General features: G+C 45.4%; 1 protein-coding gene and 1 pseudogene across 1 annotated transcript; one reads left to right on the top strand and one right to left on the bottom strand.

The window, feature by feature from the left end:
* Nucleotides 1-2,653: 2,653 nt before the first annotated feature.
* On the top strand, nt 2,654-12,203 carry LOC132344445 (zinc finger protein 280B-like; annotated as a pseudogene).
* Nucleotides 12,204-13,221: 1,018 nt separating this feature from the next.
* Nucleotides 13,222-16,777, bottom strand: LOC132344636 (testis-specific Y-encoded protein 1-like). The gene is made up of 6 exons (XM_059884291.1): nt 16,591-16,777; nt 16,103-16,539; nt 13,950-14,027; nt 13,656-13,761; nt 13,416-13,561; nt 13,222-13,299 (listed from the first exon to the last, which is right to left on the bottom strand). The coding sequence occupies exons 1-6, from the start codon at nt 16,712-16,714 to the stop codon at nt 13,222-13,224; spliced, it is 969 nt and encodes a 322-aa protein (XP_059740274.1). The 5' UTR covers nt 16,715-16,777.
* Between the last annotated feature and the right edge of the window lie 3,468 nt (nt 16,778-20,245).

The following is a 20,245-nucleotide window of genomic DNA, read 5'->3' as shown; positions in this document are numbered from 1 at the left end:
GAATTCCCTTGTGTGTTATTTGTTGTTTTTCCCTTGCTGCTTTTAATATTTGTTCTTTTTGTTTGATCTTTGTTAATTTGATTAATATGTGTCTTGGGGTGTTTCGCCTTGGGTTTATCCTGTTTGGGACTCTCTGGGTTTCTTGGACTTGGGTGATTATTTCCTTCCCCATTTTAGGGAAGTTTTCAACTATTATCTCCTCAAGTATTTTCTCATGGTCTTTCTTTTTGTCTTCTTCTTCTGGGACCCCTATGATTCGAATGTTGTAGTGTTTAATATTGTCCTGGAGGTCTCTGAGATTGTCCTCATTTCTTTTCATTTGTTTTTCTTTTATCCTCTCTGATTCATTAATTTCTACCATTCTATCTTCTAATTCACTAATCCTATCTTCTGCCTCTGTTATTCTACTAATTGTTGCCTCCCGAGTGTTTTTAATTTCATTTATTGCATTATTCATTTTATATTGACTCTCTTTTATTTCTTCTAGGTCCTTGTTAAACCTTTCTTGCATCTTCTCAATCTTTGCCTCCAAGCTATTTATCTGTGATTCCATTTTGATTTCAAGATTTTGGATCAATTTCACTATCATTATTCTGAATTCTTTATCAGGTAGATTCCCTATCTCTTCCTCTTTTGTTTGGTTTGGTGGGCATTTATCCTGTTCCTTTATCTGGTGGGTATTCCTCTGTCTCTTCATCTTGTTTAAATTGCTGAGTTTGGGGTGTCCTTTCTGTATTCTGGCAGTTTGTGGAGTTCTCTTTATTGTGGTGTTTCCTCGCTCTGTGTGGGTTTGTACAGGTGGCTTGTCAAGGTTTCTTGGTTAGGGAAGCTTGTGTCGGTGTTCTGGTGAGTGGAGCTGTATTTCTTCTCTCTCCTTTCAAGGACTTGGGTTGCTTTTCTGGAAGCCTGATGTCCTCTGCCGGCATTCAGAAGTTGTTTTGTGGAATTTACTCAGCATTTAAATGTTCTTTTGATGAATTTGTGGGGGAGAAAGTGTTCTCCCCGTCCTACTCCTCCGCCATCTTAGCTCCTCCTACCTTAAGTGTTTTTTATAACGCCTATTATGAAAAGGTGCTGGGTTCAGGGAAATGCTTTTTCTGTAAGCATATGTGTTTTTGGTCCTTTATTGTATTAAAATGGCATTATGTTGATTGACTTTCATATAATGAACCAACTTTGCACACCTGCATAAATCCCACGTGATCATGGTATATGATCTTTTTTATATGTTGTTAGATTTTTTTTGCCAGTATTTTGTTGAGTACTCTTGCCTCTATATTCATAAGGGATATTGGTTGTGTGTGTGTGTGTGTGTGTGTGTGTGTGTGTGTGTGTGTGATGTCTCTGTATAATACTGGTATTAGAGAAATATTGGCATCACTTTGCATGCTATGTGGGGAAGAGACATGTGAAATGAAGGATGAAGCATTGTTGGATTTAAGTTTAGTCAGGATTAGAGGCAGAAATTTAGAATATATCAGTGTGGAATTGGGGTGAGATTATCAAGAGAGTTCATTCTCAATTTGCTAGGCCTGTATTAAGTGCTTGACATTGAATTATGCTGTTTGTTAACTATGTCTAGATACTTTATACTTTGAATCTGCTACCTATTTTCTGTATTAACATTTATGAAATTAGTATGTGTGAATCAGTTGTAATGTGCATTTAAGATACGTTTTCTTCCAATTTTACTACAAAACAAGATGCCATTAAATAGCTGATGCTTTTTTAAAAGAGCTGTTAACTTTAAGTCTAAGAAATAAGCATGTTTGTCTTTAAGATACAGAAACACATTAAAAAGTTATAAATTTGCCCAAAAAGATGCAGCTGGTGTGTGGCTAACTTAGAATTCCAGCTCAATCTTCTTTGACTCCAAAGTCCATGTTTCTAAACACTGTACAATAGTGCTTTTGTAAAAAATACTCATCCTTTACATGTAATTTCACCTAATGATCAGTGGTGTTTTGTGTTTTTTTTCCTTTTCTTTCCTTCTTTCTTTTTTTTAAAATAGAAGAGATTAAAATCAACATGGGACAATGCTCTGATTCTAGAGTCATGTAGACTTATAGGTTTTTCAGCTGTCATTTAGCCTCTTTGATACTCAGTGTCTTCATCTGTAAGATAATGGTGTTTATAACTACCTAGAGTTTTGGAGATAATCAAATACAGCATTTTTCTGTACTTAACTAATATGTAGTATGTTTATACTTAGGTGGCAGGTTATATAAAGAAAGCACTGGGATTGGTGGCCACGCCCTTCAAGAATAAAAAAAAATATTTAAAATATGGAACCACCATGTATGTTATGTGAAGAACAAGAGCCAGAACCACAGAAAAGTGTAGGAGAAACCAAACAAGTAGATGATGAAGATGCTGAACTGATCTTTGTTGGGGTAGAACATGTAAATAAAAATGCTGATGTGATCTGTTTTGGGATGACCTCAAATTCAAAACCAGTCATTTCAAACATTGAACAGAGTTACCCCAGGTTCATGTTCAAGGAGAAAAATGTGTGATCACTTCAAGAAAGATAATGCTCACAAATTACAGCCTGTTAGTCATGCGACTCCCTCATCAGCAGCACGGACTGTCTTGCCAGGTTCTGATTCTGAATCAAGATCAACAGATAGTCCTATCATTGTTGAGCCTTTGTCTGAAGCTGATTATAAAATATTTCACCACAAATAGTGCCTAATAGCGTTTCAGAATTATATTCTCCTTTGATTATCTTCACAGGTTCATTGCAGCCTCCAGTAGAAACAGCAGTTTCTTCAGGAGATATGAATAAAAGTCCTCGTGTATCAAAGCTACTTTCCACTTCTGAAACAAATAGCACAGATCCCAAAAGGCCTAAACACAGTGATGGAATTATAGGGGACATTCTTTAGCTTTATCCCTTTCTGGTATTTTTCATACAGTGACTACTGAGCAAAGCACACCAGACAGTGTTCATACCTCATTAAGCCATGTTCAGAATGGAGAACCTCATCCAACAGCTTTTCCAAAGGACAATGCTCATTGTAAGCCTGTAAGTCCTTTAGGGAAAAATGGGCTGAAAAAAACTGACTTTCCAAGTTTAGCAAGTCAAAACAAGATTGTTGATCCCACAGAAGGAAATCTGATTGTGTTACTTGGTGACTTCTACTATGGACAGCGTATAGGAGATGGGCAGCCAGAACCGAAAACTCACACAGCCTTTAAATGCCTCAGCTGCTTGAAAGTTCTAAAAAACGTCAAGTTTCTGAATCACATGAAGCACCATTTGGGACTTGAAAGGCAGAGAGGTGACAGCTGGAAAAACCACACCTCCTGCCAGCACTGCCACCACCAGTTTCCTACTCCCTTCCAGCTGCAGTGTCACACTGAAAGTATTCACATTTCCCAGAAGCCCTCTGCAGACTGTAAAATCTGTGAGTTGTCCTTTGAGACAGATCAGGTTCTCTTATAGCACATGAAAGACAATCATAAGCCTGGCGAAATGCCCTATGTATGCCAGGTTTGCAATTACAGATCATCAGTCTTTGCAGATGTGGATGCACAATTCAAAGCATACCATGGTAACACTAAGAATCTGCTTTGTCCGTTTTGTCTCAAAATTTTTAAAACTGCAACACCATACATGTGTCATTATAGAGGGCACTGGGTAAAGAGTTTTCACCAGTGTTCCAAATGTTGGCTACAGTTTTTAACTTACAAAGAGAAAATGGAGCACAAGACCCATTGTTTAAGAAGCCTAAACAGCTAAACAAATGTTTAAGAAGCCTAAGCAGCTAAAAGGATTACCTCCTGAAACAAAAGTTGTTATTCAGGTATCACTGGAACCTCTTCAACCAGGATTGGTGGAAGTACCATCCATTACTGTGAACACATCTGATTCTGAACCATCACCCCCCACCCCAATCTAAAAGTAGGAGTTGAAAAAAAAAAAAACCCTTAATTCTACTTTCAGTAAGTCTGAAGCAAGTATTTCAGTCAAATTTAAAATCCCCATTAAGAACAAAAAAATCTAAATTATAGCAGTATTCAATAGTATCAAATATAGTGAAACCAATGGGTAATTTATGTTTTTTTTTTTAATTCATGAAGAACAGTTTTAATTAACCTGAATGTTGAGATGTTATTTAAAAATATATTACCTGTTTTTCATATAATTATCTTAATATGTAAAAAAGTATGTGCTCACGTGTGTGTGAGAGAAAGAATGAGAGAGGGGGAGAGAGGAAAAGTAACAACCTATTTCGGTATTTCATGTTGTTTGTAAGTTCAAAACCTCTGCTATACATATAATCTGTTGAGTGTTTTAGAAACGTAATTTTCAACTGTTTTCATGCCTTCAAGATCTCAGTATTAACTATACAGCCAGATTGGAATGACTTTCTTATGGTATAGTCCCCTGTGCTGCTGAACTCTCCGAAGTGCCTCTGTTTTGCTGATCTAAGATAACCTGGCTCCAAAAGCCTGGTGTGGAGAAGTTGATGGAGAATCTGTGATGTGAGTTTGAAGCAGATAAGGGATTTAGTCAGTGGAGAGCTGTGACTTCTTGTCCCAGTTGAGGAAGAGACACACATTCACTCCAGGCATGGAGCCAAGGCAGAAGGAACACTGTCTCAGAGTGTCTTTACCTACCCCAGGGACATCTCAAGGAAGCCAACCATTGAAATGCCTGTGGTTGGTGAGGGGATCCTGTAAGCATCAAACAAGCCCTGTGTATCATTGACTACAGTTGCAGAAGCAGAGATAGTTAACAGAATGAGGCCTGGTGCCCGTGGATCTCCTGTTGAGTGATCAAAAGGGTAATTTGATTCATTCCATCCCCTTTCCCATTTGGCTGGCCTTTAGTCACAGTGAAGTAGCCATGTCTGTCTAAGTCACAATAGTAAAGCAAGTTAAGATTCTCAAGGGAAAAAAGCCTTGACATCTAGTTTGATTTGTCCTTGACCCATAGTTTTAACTGAAAAGGCTCAAACACAGGGAATCTGTTAGATTTATGAATTGGGCTAAATTTAGTTCTCTTACTCTTAAACTACAATGGAGTTGTCCGAGAATAGTAAATGTAGTGGATAAAAATGGTTCAGGGTGATTAAACCCTTTATAGAGCTTTTCCTTACCTTTTCCAGTTACCTGTGTCTTACCCTAGTTGAACATATGAAGATTTCAGTGTTGTGTCTTATCTTGCCTTGGACACAAATGTATTGTGGTTAACAATTAATTCTTTGTGTGTGTAATTTCCCATTTTATCAAACTCATACTGAATTTTGGTCTTACTTGATACAGTCTGATGTGCAAGAATTGTCTCGTTTAATTCGGTATTTATCAGGTCATAGAGTTATTCTCCTTGCTCTAATCTATCGAACTAATCTGTGATTATACTTGTGGAAAATTTTTACTTATGGTCTCCAAGGTCCCATTGACAGACCTGCGGGGTACCCTCCAAGTATTGGTTCCTGAACATCAGTACACTTCACTGCCTCTGTGGGTTCCTGGAGTTGAGTCTCCTTACGCATGTCTTGGAGAGGGCAATGGCATGCCACTCTAGTACTTTTGCCTGGAAAATCCCATGGATGGAGGAGCCTGGTTGGCTGCAGTCCATGGGGTCTCTAGAGTTGAACACAACTGAGCGACTTCACTTTCACTTTTCACTTTCATGCACTGGAGGAAATGGCAACCCACTCCAGTGTTCTTGCTTGGAGAATCCCAGGGATGCGGACGCCTGGTGGGCTGCTGGCTCTGGGGTTGCACAGATTCGGACACGACTGAAGCAACTTAGCAGCAGCAGCAGCAGGTATGTTTTAATGCCATCTCTTCTCCACTTCCGGCACAGGTAACAAACAATCTGTGCACAATTCAAGGAACCTGGGATCCTGGCTGTAGACCTATGCCAGGAGAAATATCTCGTTTTCCCTTCCTTTCTCCTCCTTATCTCTCCCCACTCTTTTTTCACCCTTCCTCAATTTATTTAAATTCTCTAAGCTTTCACAAAATGCTGGGAAGTGATAATCACCAAGGGCTTAGCATCCCTTTCAGAACTGAACAGGAAGGACTACAGATGACTAAGCTGTAGCGAGTCTTGTCTGCATTTTAGGTAATTTTCTGAGTGTAAAGTCTATTGTATTTATTTACTCCATGCTTGACTGGTTGATTTACACTTTAAATATTTTACTAGGACTTTCCAGTTAGTTTGCTTAGGCCAAAGCACTTTGTTAAGTGTAAGCTTAAACCACTTTTGCAGAAAGAGTGTGTGATGTTCTGGTCTCAGGTGAAAACTTCTATGTATAATTAAACGTGCAGACTTTTATATATGTAGCTCATTTATTCTATTTCTATAGTAAAAATATGAAATGGTTTAGTTATGTGTTTTTATTCTTCCTTAGTGTTATCAATATTGTTACTGTTATTTGCTCTGAAGTATGCTCCTAAAGAATACAAGTTGTTATTTATTGCCAACTACTGCTGGGAGGGATTGGGGGCAGGAGGAGAAGGGGACAGGAGGATTCTATTTTGCTTGCTCTCTCAGATAAAATTTAATATTTAATTCATGTTGCCAAAGACTTGTAAGTAAAATTAGTATTTATAGAAATAAAACGTTTTTTTAAATTATTTCTTCTGTTTTTCTTTTTACAAATAACATGGTATATTTTTAGTTTTTTTTTTTTTTTAAACTAATCTTATTGTGTTGGCCAGGACTTCTAAGCATGATATGTAAATGGGTTTTCTTGTTCTTAGTACCATCAAATGCAATGAGTATATGGCTACAAATTTCTATTTCTATTTTTAAAATTTAAAGAAAATTGTTTTATTGGATAGTTTACAACATCTGTTGAGACATTTACTTTTCTTTCTTTCTCCTTTCTTTCTTTTTCTTCCTTTCTTCCCCTTCTCTCTTCCTCTTTCTTTCCTTTCTTCCTCCCTTTCTTTCCCCAGGTTTTTGCTTGACTGGACTCTTCCTGAAACAAAAGTCATTCCACTCAGGGTTGAATATTATCCTCTCAGAATCTCATTCCATTCTCATTTCTAGTATTGGAATTAACTTCCTCTTCCCTTTCATGCATTGGAGAAGGAAATGGCAACCCACTCCAGTGTTCTTGCCTGGAGAATCCCAGGGTGGGTGAGCCTGGTGGGCTGCTGTCTATGGGGTCGCACAGAGTCGAGATGACTGAAGTGACTTAGCAGCAGCAAAGGTGGTAAGAAAAACTTTATTCAAGGTAAGACTACTACAGCAGAGTCTTATAATGGGGTAGAGAGATTGAGCTCGAGTCTGACTACAGCAGGAACACAGCTGGGATTTATAGCTAAGCAATAGGGCGGGTCCATGGTGTTGCAAAGAGACTGGGGGACTGAAAAGCAATGAACAACAACAATAACAGGGTGGGTGTCAGTGGATGGAAACTTATTAAGAGGACCGTAAGGATTCTGAGGGAGATCAGCCCTGGGATTACTTTGGAAGTAACGATGCTAAAGCTGAAACTCTAGTACTTTGGCCATTTCATGCGAAGAGTTGACTCATTGGAAAAGACTGATGCTGGGAGGGACTGTGGGCAGGAGGAGAACAGGGCGGCAGAGGATGAGGTGGCTGGATGGCATCACTGACTCGATGGAGTGAGTCTGAGTGAACTCTGAGTGAACTCTGGGAGTTCGTGATGGACAGGGAGACCTGGCATGCTGCGATTCATGGGGATGCAAAGAGTTGAACACGACTGAGCTACTGAACTGAATTGAACTGATGGGTGAGGGTGGATTCTGGTTAAACTGAGAGGATCATTGCTGAGGCTAGGCAAGGCTGATAAGATATTGAGGTGAGTGACAAGAAATTTGATCTGATACTGAGGGTGGTCAGATCAAGGGTGGGGTATTTTTACTAAGCTCACATAGCAGGCTCTGGCTTAGATTGAACTAAATTGACAGGCACCCCTGGATAAAGACATTGCCCAAAGTTGGCAGTGCATTAGTGAACTACTGCTGCATAACAAATTACCCCCAAACTAATAGCTTAAAACAATATTATCTCATACCGCTGCTGAAAGTTGGGAGTCCAGGAGTAATTCAGCTGAATGTTCTGGCTCCGGGTTTCATGAGATTGCCCTCCTCTGAAGCCTTGACATGAGCTGGTGGATTTCCTTCCAAGATGGATTACTCACATAGCTGTTGAAACCAGTTTCCTTGCTGTCTGTTAGGAGAAAGCCTAAGTTCTTTCACATGGACCTCTCTGCTGGGCTACCTGAGTGTTCTCAAGATAAGAAGGCTTCTAGAGTGAGTGACCCAAGAGGATGAGCAAGGAGGATGCAGTGCCTTTTATGACCTAGTCTCAGACACTTCATTTTCATTTCTACAATATTCTAACGTTAGAAATGAGCCACTAAGTCCAGCCCACATGTGAAGTGGAGTATAAGATCCACCCTTGATGGTAAGGATTTGTGGACATAATTTAAAATCACGTGGTACACACATGGCCACAAATTGTTTACATACTTGTATGTCCCAAATGCATTTTCCTGCCAATGCTTTCAAAGATTTTATCCATTATAGCATTAACTTGAAGTTCAGGACCTTGTCATTTAAGTCAGGTCCAGATATGTATCAGGGTCCAGTTGTGCAATATCTCAAGTATTCAGTCGCTCACTTGTGTCCTACTCTTTGCGACCCCATGGGCTGCAGCAGGACAGTCTTCCCTGCCCATCATCAACTCTGGGGGATTACTCAAACTCAAGATCCATTGAGTTGTTTATGACATCCAACCATCTCATCCTCTCACGTCCCCTCGTCCTCCTGCCTTCAAGCTTTCCCTCATCAGAGTATTTTCCAATGAGTCAGTTCTTTGCATCAGGTAGCCAAAGTATTGGAGATGCAGATTCAGGATCAGTCCTTCCAATGAATATGCAGGACTGATTTACTTTAGGATTGACTGGTTTGATCTCCTTGCAGTCCAAGAGACTCTCGAGTCTTCTCCAATACAACAGTTCAAATTATACAAGTATAGTTCCTCTAGACCTGAGGATCTGTGAACAAAAGGCATGAGTCAATCTGCTCACTTTAACAGCCAACATACAGTGGTGGGTCAGGCATAGATAACCTTCATAGACACTCCTGTTCCAGAAAGAGGAGGGGAGATGGGAGTCAATAGTAGCAATTCTGAAATCCCACGGGTTCTTGTTGGCAGTCCTTGGATTAGGATTCAAGGCCTGGAAACTTCTAAGCTTCGGTCTCTGACTTTTTAATTCTGCCCTCTAACATGATTCCATTGCATGAAAGGTTGATACAGTGAAACAGTCTCCCTAGTCTGCTTCCTGCTTGTCGAAGGTAGAAGTCCAGAGTTCTCTTATTTTGTATTGTTGTTGGTCCTTTCAATCTAAGCTAAACTTAAATATGTTATCATAAAAACTTGGTGTGCCTCCTGATAATCTTACTGGTGTTCTTCAAAAGCACCCCACTCTAAAACCACAATCACACATGTCTTCATAGGCCTATTTTGCCTTGGTTTTCTGCTGAGATGGCTGAGGGATAACACTCTGAAACTTAGTAGAAGTCGTATTGTGTGACTGAAGTGATCTCTGAGTTACACGTCTAAACTCTTTGGAGGGCATTGGCCTGACTAAATAATGCCATTAACATCCCCTTCCACCTTTCTGAGGCTTAACAGAGAATTTTACCATCACACAAATCTTTAGAGCAAGTTAATTAAAAAAATATATTAAGAACTGACATATAGATGATGTACAATGTTATATTTGGACCACCTTACTCTAATGCCCTGGATATGATCTTTGCTTGATAGCCATTAATTTTAGCATCTTCGGTCATCTTAAAAGACTGAAAAATTTCCAAATCAGCAAATTCTGTCTCATTTTTTAATAGTCTTTTTCTTAAAGTTTTTTTTTTTTTTTAATTTCCCTTCATATTTTACTATAGGCAGCAAGAGGAAACCAGGCAGTACTTTTGGCTGTTTGGCTGGAAATCTCCTCAGCTAAATAATTCCATTAATTAGGTAGTTTCTCCTTCCAGCTCATTAGGTACATTTTTGACTTTTCATAAATTGCAGGTATAGTGGACTTTCCTCTGCACACTCCCCAGGCTCTTCCCTCCTGCCTCTCCTTTCTGCCAGGCATCCTGGGTGCACCACTGTGCTTCCATTTAGAACTTGTTCACTCAGTGAGATTACAGGGATCGATTCCCTGGCTTCAGGGCTTCTGCTGGCCAGAGTCCATGTACCTTTCCCTAAGACCTTCCTGTTTTCACTATCCAACTTCCATCACCTGGCTAGGTAAGTTCCCACAGCTCATACTCACAAGTGTACTGGTAGGCACTTCTGGGCACACATGTGTACACACGTGCGTGTGTACACAGTAACATCCCTGAGAGGAAAGTTGCACATATGCAGAAGTATAGGCTTTCTGCTCTGGGAAAATGAACTTTGGTAAGCACCCGACTTTTTTTGTCCTGGTTGTTTTCTTTCACTTGCTCATCGATCATGTCAGGTTGCACTTCTAACTCTGTGGCTTATCCTCAAAAGTTACAAAATCTTGGCATTTGCTCATGACAGGTACCGACCTGCAGAGAATCGGGCAGGGTTGGAAGGGCTCGCCCTGGACACCTGAGTGACATGAACCTGTGTTCTGCATTCTCCCATCACCTTGGACAGCTTCATGGTACCAGTCACGTTGGCCTGATCCACTGCCTGTGCATGCCAGGGGACCAGAAAACAAGGACCTCTGAGCTCTTCTGAGTTGGAGAACTGCTTTTCAGTGTGCACCTATCTAGGTCATTCCTTGTCAATCTTGTGTCCCTGTTGCTTGCCTACCACCCCTTAGGGCCCACAACATTCTGAGTGAGGCCCCCTGTTCTTTCTATCTGTGTAGCTTTATGTGTGCAACTGTCTACCTGTGTCCCCAAGTGCTATCTCCATGTAGCTGGAAAGGCCAAAGATACTGTGACTGTGATAGGCCTGGTTCTGATCCAGTGTTCTGAAGAAGGTGCACACAGATACAGGCTCTCTTCTGATACAAGTCCTGAGGTTGTACAGGTAAAGTGGCATCCCTACACGTCATCCCCTCTGTTTAACACTACACAGATACACAGAGTCCCTGATCAGATGATGCCCTGGGAAACCTGCCCGCTCTGGGCCCACAGCTCATGCCTCCCTTGGGCAGAAAGCAGCTTTTCTATTTGAAATGCACCAAGAGGGTTTGAACCACCAAGGCCTCACTGATTTGCTAAATGCCAAGACTCTCTTTCAGTTGCTCTTGTTAGACCCAGGTAGGACTCCCTACAGTCAGGCATCCCTGCTTGCCTACACAGCCCATGTGCCAAGGAAGCCAGACCCGGTTGGGCCCAGGGGCATCCAAACCGGTCACCTGGAAGGCAAGGTCCTTCTGAGTGTCACCTGGTGCAGACAAAATCAGAAATTCTGCTTCAGCGATACTGTCAGAAACCTCCTCCCTCAGGGGCAGATGCACACCTTTGCCCCTCAGGCCCCCAAAGCCAGAGGCAAGACCCCAGAGGAAAGAAGGAATACACATTAGGACTTTCAGCATAAGCCATGGAGTATCTTTGGCAGGACTGCTAATTGCCTAGACCCTAGTCCCTGAAAACCCGCAGGCTCAAACTGCTCCCAGGGGCTTCTGTGTCTCCCACTCTCCTGAGGTGCCTTGGGACATCCAATTAGCCCACCATTCTTGCTTCCTCCCTGTTCCCTCCCTCGCAGGCACACCCTGGCAGAGAGGCACACATGTACACCCACTCCTGCGCTTTCCTCACCTTTCTGCATTGCCAGGGAGGCTGGAAGTGCCTGGAGGGATGCCACGCTCATACCCTGTCTCTCCTAGGATTCCTGTGGTTTTGCACATACAGCTTACTTTAGCACATCTTGCGTTTTGTGTTGCCACGTGCCAGTGTGTACCACCTTCGGGGAGGGAGCTTGCTGGTTGATGTGCTGCACTGTTCAAGGACCTTCCCTTCTCCTTGAACACGTTTGTGTTCTTCTCATGTCTCCTTCTCACGTTTGTGGAACAAGTCTCCAGTGCAGCAGGCAATCTGTGCCTCTTTCTCCTTTGAATCGCTGCCCATCTCTGCAGGACCTTAGCCTCCTCACCATCCCGGGTCATGCTGTAACCACATCCACCATTTCCACAGCCCAGCCCAAGTCCCCACAGACCGAAGGCTTCACAGGCAGTGGTTTCAAAGCCCCACCCTACCTGATTTGCCCTGGGTGAATCCTCAGACCATGCACCCCCTCTTCCCGGTCCAAACACACATTAACATGGTGGAAATGGTGAATGTGTTTTGTATTTGGTCTAATTCAAGATTTCTGGAGCCATGGTCCAGAGTTATCACTGGCCGTCCTTTCCTCATTACCATCCAGGACAGGGTCACTGTGAAAATACGGCAACCAACCACCTTGAGACTGGGGATGCCTCCTGCCTCCTCTTCTGGTTCCTTGAAACCTCCTCTCCTGTCACCTTCATCTCTGCGTCTGCCCTGGGCTGGAAACATTCACACACATCCAAATAAACACAGACAACACAGGCACATGCATGCATACACACACATGCTCGGCATGGGGACACAAACGCAAACGGGGAACACAGATATTTCAGGAGGTGAAGACGCTCATGTCTAACAATGTTGGAGATGGCGTCAGTAGGCACCATGCCCTGCCCTTTGGTCTCCCTGTCCACCTCCCCCACGATCTCTTCCGTATTTTCCCAAGGCACCCTGAAGCTGCTTCCAGTGCAGCATGTCAGGTGGTGATGAGATACCAAGTGGTGGATGTGGAAATTCACACAAGATCCCAAAGTCAGCACACAGGTGCACTGGGACCCTAGAGAGGACACCCTTTCAATGATAGGCCTTCCCAGGGTAAGGGGCAGGAGTGAAGGGCCCAGGCAATCTCACCTCAGTCAGCAGCAGGAATCCCGGGGATGGCAGGACCCATGGAAGAATGATTCTGACAAAGAAACTTAACTCACCCTGCCTCTGGTACTATCATCTAGGACTCTTGCACTGCAACAACAGCTGACGTGAGGGAGGCTTGCTGCACTCACGGACACAATGAGTCCTCAAGCCTCAAGTCTCAGGAGGCCACCTTCTACATGCATGGCTCAAATTCAGGCTCCACAGCCAGCTTCCACGAGCCTGAGCAACCCCGTTTGGGAAAGGACAGTGTCATGGCTACTACACGACTATCTCTTCTCAGCCCACCTCCAGACCCCCTCACCATATGTGTTTCTGTCAGTTACCTCTCATGGAGGAAACTTCCTCCCTGGAGTAGTACTTCAGGGGATCATTCCATACGTCTTCATTGATGATCTGCTGGCAACACAAGCAAGGTCAGCCCGGGACTGACCAGGCCCTGAACCATCCCATGAGCAGCGAAGAACTCCAACATCAATCACCAATTGTGTGCAGGCCCAAAGTATCCCCACCTCAGCAATCCTGTTCAATTCTGAGCAGTTGTAGCCTGACAACCAGTTGAGAAACTTAAGGCTCCTGGTGTGCAACTTGTGGCTGAGTGCTCCCCGTTCAAAGCCCCAGATCCAGTGGACTGGAGTGGAACAACATGCCCTATGACCTGCAAAAAGACAGGGAAACTGGGGTGGATCCTGAAGATGGGTTATCCACAACCCTGCACACCCACACTCATCACCCAGGGAGGCACGTTTTACCAGTGATGTCAAGGTAATACTTTTTAATGATCACCGTGTTCAAGAAGTAGGGGTTCTCCCAAAAGGAAAAGATCAGCTTGCAGCGGAACCGTGGATATCTCTGCACCTGCACCAGCCAGAATAGGGAGGAGGGAAAGGTGCAAGCTTATACGGGCCTCAACTTGCCTCCCAGGCAGACATTAACAGCTTCCACGACGCCTCTCCAAAGACTCACAGTGCAGGAACATGGATAACGTGATCCTCCTACTCTCTGCCAAGTCCCATACCCAGCCATCCTCAGTCTCCCTCACTGACCTTCAAGTCAATCATGTAGCTGAGAAAGTCTTTATCTTGGTTGCTGATCATGATGCAAACTTGAGGGTGGTTCATAATCTGCTTTCAGGCCACATGCCGAGCCAAGAAGAGCCAGGAGCATCAGCCGTAATCTCGGGTGGAAGAAGGACACCAGAACAGGCATCTGCAAGGATGCCGGGAACTTCTGCTTGCCGGGCTACCACTGTTGTCCTCAGGCCCTTCCATACCATCAGGCACACTCATGGCTCTGTACCGGGGTCCAGCCCCGGTTGGATCCAGGGATTCCCTCAGGAGAATGGCGTCGGTGAAAGGACAGCAGAGGGGAGAGAAAGAGGCTTGATCTATCTGGTTTACACAGAAATAAATAATAATAAATAAATAAAGCCCGTGACACCATATTGCACTGTCCACGGAGGCCACAGGCGCCCTCTCAGTGGGGTGAAGACGCAGAGCATCCTTTCCCTGAAGACGCTAGGTGTCCTCCCGATTGAGTCTTAGAAGCCCGGGCAGGTAAGTGGACTCAGAGGACACCCACGCTCCAATTCGTCATCCTGAAGGAAGAACAGAGAGAGAAAAGGAGAGAAAAGGAAACAAGAATGACACAGGGAGAACAAGCCTGATGAGCAAGGCCTGTAGCTTTATTTTCAAAAGGAGCTTTTATACCCTAAGTTGTACATAAAAGATAATAGAGGGTGCAGAGTCATGCGAGGTCAGCAGTCCTTGATCCTTATCGAAACCAGGCTTTCTTTCTGCAAACTTATTATACACTAAGGCTTTAGGTGATTTATATCATCTTCTGGCCAGGAGGTCTGCTAACATTGTTCTTGTGATAAAGGTTATGCAACCAGAAAAACTTATTTTCTCCAAAGGTTTATTTTTCTAAAGTTTGGCGCCACTCCCTGAAAGGACTAGATAGAATTGCATTCCTATAGGGCAACAGGAGCAGTGGGGGATAACAAGGAAAGAATTTATTAACTCAAGGGTCTAAGGTTGTTAACATCAAAGCTACTACTTATATTTCTATATACCAACTATATTAATCGATATACTCCCAGGGACATAGTGGGTAAGGGGTATGGAAACTTGGCAGCAAGGGTTAGCTCAACAAATAAATCCTCTACTAGTTCTATTCTAATGATTTTAACTCCCCGAGAAGCTCTGCATTGTTGGACTATCTTAAGCCTCCCATACCTCTTGTGGTTGGGAGGCTGTGAATAATCACATGTGTAGCTGTTAAGAGTCTGGGAAAACCTATCAGGCAAGTTAGAAAGCTATCCAAGGGATTTGAATTGGAACACACCCACTGTACCCAGGAGAGTTATTAACTAGAGCTCTAAGTTGATTTCCTTCAGAGAAAGGTGGTCGTGGATATCCCCCCTCGTGGGTATCCTCGTTAATATCAGAGGAGTTTGTGAAAGTTGTAAAACAGACAGATTCTGGTTTGGGGGTAGATGCTCAAGCAGGTCCAGGGGGGGCCCTCGAGTCCTGACTCGCCTTGCCTGTCAGACCTCTCCCACATGACCTTGTCATGGGTGGGGTCTCCCATGCTGGCTCCTGGCAGTTGTGGGTTTTTTGTGGTGTTCTGCATCTGAGGTGATCTGCATTCTCTAAGCAGGGGCTGTTTCTGACCGCTACTGTTCTCCTCCAGACCTGTGTATGCTGGGTAGTGGCATGTCACTGCTTACATTTTCAGACTTGTAGTCATTGTAACAAACCATGTCTGAAAGCAAAGGGGTTGGTGTGTGTGGGTGTATGTGTGTGTGTGTGTGTGTGTGTGTGTGTGTGAGAGAGAGAGAGAGAGAGAGAGAGAGAATGAGACTCCCATGTCTCAGCTATTTCCTGGGAACCTCTACATTTACAATGAGAACTGTCTGCCAAGGCTCATCTGGTGAACTGTCTCTGGTCATTCCTGACTTAGAGGCCTCAGGTGCTGCTCCTTCTCAGATGCAGGCCAGAAGGAGAGACTCAAAGTCATGGCTCCAACACAGGTGTGGCCCTGCCCAGATTCTACTGGGGTGTCCCTTTAGAGCCTGCCAATTGCCCAGGACCACACTTCCTTCAGGGGCCTCCAGTGCCCTCGCCCCTAACACTCCTCCTGCTCTTTCTCCTCCTCCTCCTGAGCAGCGGACGCCAAGAAGCAGCAAAAAGGATACAGCTTTGGCCCAGAAGCCAGGGATGCCCTGGATGATGGCACTCCTCCAAGCCAAGTGACTCTTCCTCCTTTGATGGCTCTTGTGCATGAATCGAATGTAGGCCCTGTGGTTTTTCTCATGTTCAGAGCTCAGTTCCACCCGAAGGGCGGCCAGTGCCTGCAGCTTATCTAGCGCTGGAAGCTCACTCGGGCCTCCAGGCCTCTCCCAGCCCTGCTCCTCCACCGTTTTTTCCTCCAGCTCCTGGGAGAACCCCTGTTGCTGCTCGTCATCTGTCACAACCTCTACCTCCTTGGTGCTGTCTTCCGCCAATAGTTGAAACTCCCACTCGATCCCCACCACGTCTTCATCTACCAGGGCCTTGCTGTCCTCCACTGCCTCCACCCTGAAGAGGGTTGCCTCTTTGCCTGGCGTAACAATTGGTGGCTGGAAGGTCCAGGCTATGCACAGCATCACAAAGACAGACTGTGGGGCCCCTGCCCACTGAGCACCTGGGCTCACAATTAAAAAGGTCTGGGGTCCCAGGATGCTCCCTCCTTCCTCTGACTGCCTCACTCTCTCCTCTTGGGCCTGGCCCTGATCCCCAGCTGGTGCAGATGTGAAGGGACGAGACATAATAGCACAGCAAGTGGTGCGCAATGGTGGCAGAGGCTGCAGTAAACCTGTGGGGCCCACTAGCTCTTTGGGGGTGGGGAGTGAGGGTGATGGTTGGGGAGCAGGGGCTGGTGTGTGTAGGGTGGTCTGGAGCTGAAGAAATGGGTGGCAGACAGCCCAGGACATGGTGAACCGGCCCTGGGTGATAAGCCAAACAGGAGGGGCCCTAGGCTGTAAGCCACTCACAGGCTACTGGCCCAAATCTAGACCAACGACCGAGAGGGTAGTGGTAGCCAGAGCACAGGGATGAGATCAGCACCCCCAAGCATACACACACACACACAAACTAGTTGTACAGTCACCAGTGCACAGGGCTGAGAAGAGCACACACACATAAACACACACACAAACCGTTTGAACTGTCGCCAGGGCACAGGGCTGAGAGCAGCACACACACACAGACACATACTGGTTGCACAGTCACCAAGCACAGGCCTGAGAATGGCACACACAGACACTCACACACACACACACACACAAACGGTTTGCACAGTCACCAGGACACAGAACTGAGAATGGCACACACACATACGCACGCGCACACACACACACAAACAAACAGGGTGCACAGTCGCCAGGGCACAGGGCTGAGAATGGCACACACACGCACACACACACACACACACACACAGACAAACCGGTTGAACTGCCACCAGGGCACAGGGCTGAGAACAGCACACACACACACACACCGGTTGCACAGTCACCAGGCACAGGGCTGAGAACGGCACACACACACACACACAGACACAAACTAGTTGTATAGTCGCCAGGGCATGGGGATGAGAATGGCACATACACACACACACACACACACACACACACACACTCACACAAACCCATGGCACATTCACACAGAAAAACACACACACAACCATTTGCAATGTCGCCACGACAAAGTGTTGAGAATGGCACACAAAAACACACACACACATGCACAAACCGGTTACACTGTCACAGGGCACAGGGCTGAGAACAGCACACACACACTCACACACACACCAGTTGCACACTCACCAGGCACAGGCCTGAGAACGGCACACACACATACTCCAACACACACATACACATACACATAAACCGGTTGCACTGTCGCCAAGGCACAAAGCTCAGAACAGCTCTAACACACACACACAGACACACACACACACATACAAACCAGTTGCACAGTCGCCACTGTACAGGGCTGAGAACAGAACACAAACACACACACACACACTCACACAAACATATATAAACCGGGTTCACAGTTGCCAGAGCACAATCCTGTGAAGAGCACACACACACACACGCACACATAAACTAGTTGCACTGTGGCCAGGGCACAGGGATGAGAACAGCACACACACAAACCGGTTGTACAGTTGTCAGGGCACAGGGCTGAGAACAGCACATACACACACACAGACACACAGACACAAACTGGCTGCACAGTAGCCAGGGCACAGAGCTGAGAACAGCGCACGCACAAGCACAAAGACACAAACTAGGTGCACAGTTGCAAGGGCACAGGGCTTAGAAGAGCACACACACACACACACTTACAAAAACCGGTTGAACATTTGCCAGTGCACAAGGCTAAGCATGGCACTCATACATAGACTCACACACACACAAACACACACACACATACAAACCGGTTGCACAGTCACCAGAGCACAGAGCTGAGAATGGCACACACACACACACACACACACACACACACACACACATGAACAAACCGGTTGCACAGTTGCCAGAGCACACGGCTGAGAAATGCACACACAACACACACACACACACACAGGCACAACCAGTTTCACTGTTGCCAGGGCACAGAGCTGAGAACACGACAAACACACACACACACAAATCGGTTGTACAGCCACCAGGGCAAAGGGCTGAGAATTTACACACACACACACACACACACACACAGACCTGTGGCACAGTTGCCAGGTCACAGGCCTGAGAACAGCATTCACACACACACACACACACACACACCGGTTGCACAGTCGCCAGTCACACGGCTGAGAATGGCACTCACACACACACATACACATACACATAAAACTGGTTGCACAGTCGCCAAGTCACAGGGCTCAGAAGAGATCTAACACACACGGACACACACACACGAACAGGTTGCACAGTTGCCAGGGTACAGGGCTGAGAACAGCACACATACACTCACACACAAACACACAAACCAGTTGCACAGTCACCAGGGCACAGGGTTCAGATGGCACACACACACACACACACACACACACTGGTTTCACTGTCGCCAGATCAAAGGGCTTAAAACAGCTCTCACACACATACACACAGACACACAAACCTGTGCACAGTCGCCAGGCACAGGGCTGAGAACAGCACACACACACAGACAAACAGACATATACACAAACTGGTTGCACACTCGCCAGGGCACAAGGCTCAGAATGGCACACACACCTACACACATACACACACAAATCATTGCACAGTTGGCATGGCACAGGGCTGAGAATAGCGCACACACACACACACACACACACACACAAACTGATTGCATATTTGCCAGGGCACATTGATGAGAATGGCACACACACACACAAAAACTGGTTGCACAGTCTCCAGGACACAGGGCTGAGAATAGAACAGACACACACAACCACACAAACTCGTTGCACAGTCACCTGGCGACAGGGCTGAGAACAGCACACACACACACACACACACACACACACACACAAACTGGTTGCACAGTCTCCTGGGCACAGGACTGAGTTCAGCACTCCCACACATACAGACACACATACACACTGGTTTCACAGTCACCAGGGCACAGGGCTGAGAACAGCACACACACACACACAACCACACAAACCCGTTGCACAGTTGCCAGGACACAGGGTTGAGAATGGCACACACACACACACACACACACACACCCCTGTTTCAGAATCTCCAGGGTACAGGGCTGAGAACAGCACACAAACACACAGACACACAAACTGGTTGCACAGTCACCAGGGCACCGGGCTGTGAATGGCAACACACACACACACACACAAACCTGTTGCATATTCGCAAGGGCAGAGGGCTGAGAACAACACACACTCACACACAAACCTGTTCCACAGTTGTCAGGGCATAGGGCTGAGAACAGCACACACACACACATAGACACACACACACAAACTGGTTGCACAGTAGCCAGGGCTCCAGACAGAGAACAGCACACACACAAACACACAGACATATACCAGGTGCACAGTCGCAAGGGCACGGGATTTAGAAGAGCACACACACACACATACACACACACACCCAAAAACCGGTTGCACAGTTGTAAGGGTACTGGGCTGAGAACAGCACACATACATACACACACACACAACTGGTTGCACAGTAGCCAGGGCACAGAACTGAGAACAGCACACACACACACACAACCACACAAACCTGTTGCACAGTTGCCAAGACACAGGGTTGAGAACGACACACACACACAAACACACACAC

This window comes from Bos taurus, chromosome Y, assembly GCF_002263795.3.
Source record: "Bos taurus isolate L1 Dominette 01449 registration number 42190680 breed Hereford chromosome Y, ARS-UCD2.0, whole genome shotgun sequence".
NCBI classification, from domain to species: domain Eukaryota; kingdom Metazoa; phylum Chordata; class Mammalia; order Artiodactyla; family Bovidae; genus Bos; species Bos taurus.
The sequence above is the reverse complement of the archived record's forward strand: the minus strand, read 5'-3'. Positions and strand labels throughout refer to the sequence as shown.

Coding starts and splice junctions, on each gene's coding strand:
- LOC132344636 (XM_059884291.1), bottom strand. CDS start 16,714: ATGTCTCGTCCCTTCACATCTGCACCAGCTGGGGATCAGGGCCAGGCC. Junction 16,540..16,590: donor CTTTTTAATTGTGAGCCCAG/GTGCTCAGTGGG, acceptor TGCTGTGCATAG/CCTGGACCTTCCAGCCACCA. Junction 13,300..13,415: donor AATTGAACAGGATTGCTGAG/GTGGGGATACTT, acceptor TGTTGCCAGCAG/ATCATCAATGAAGACGTATG.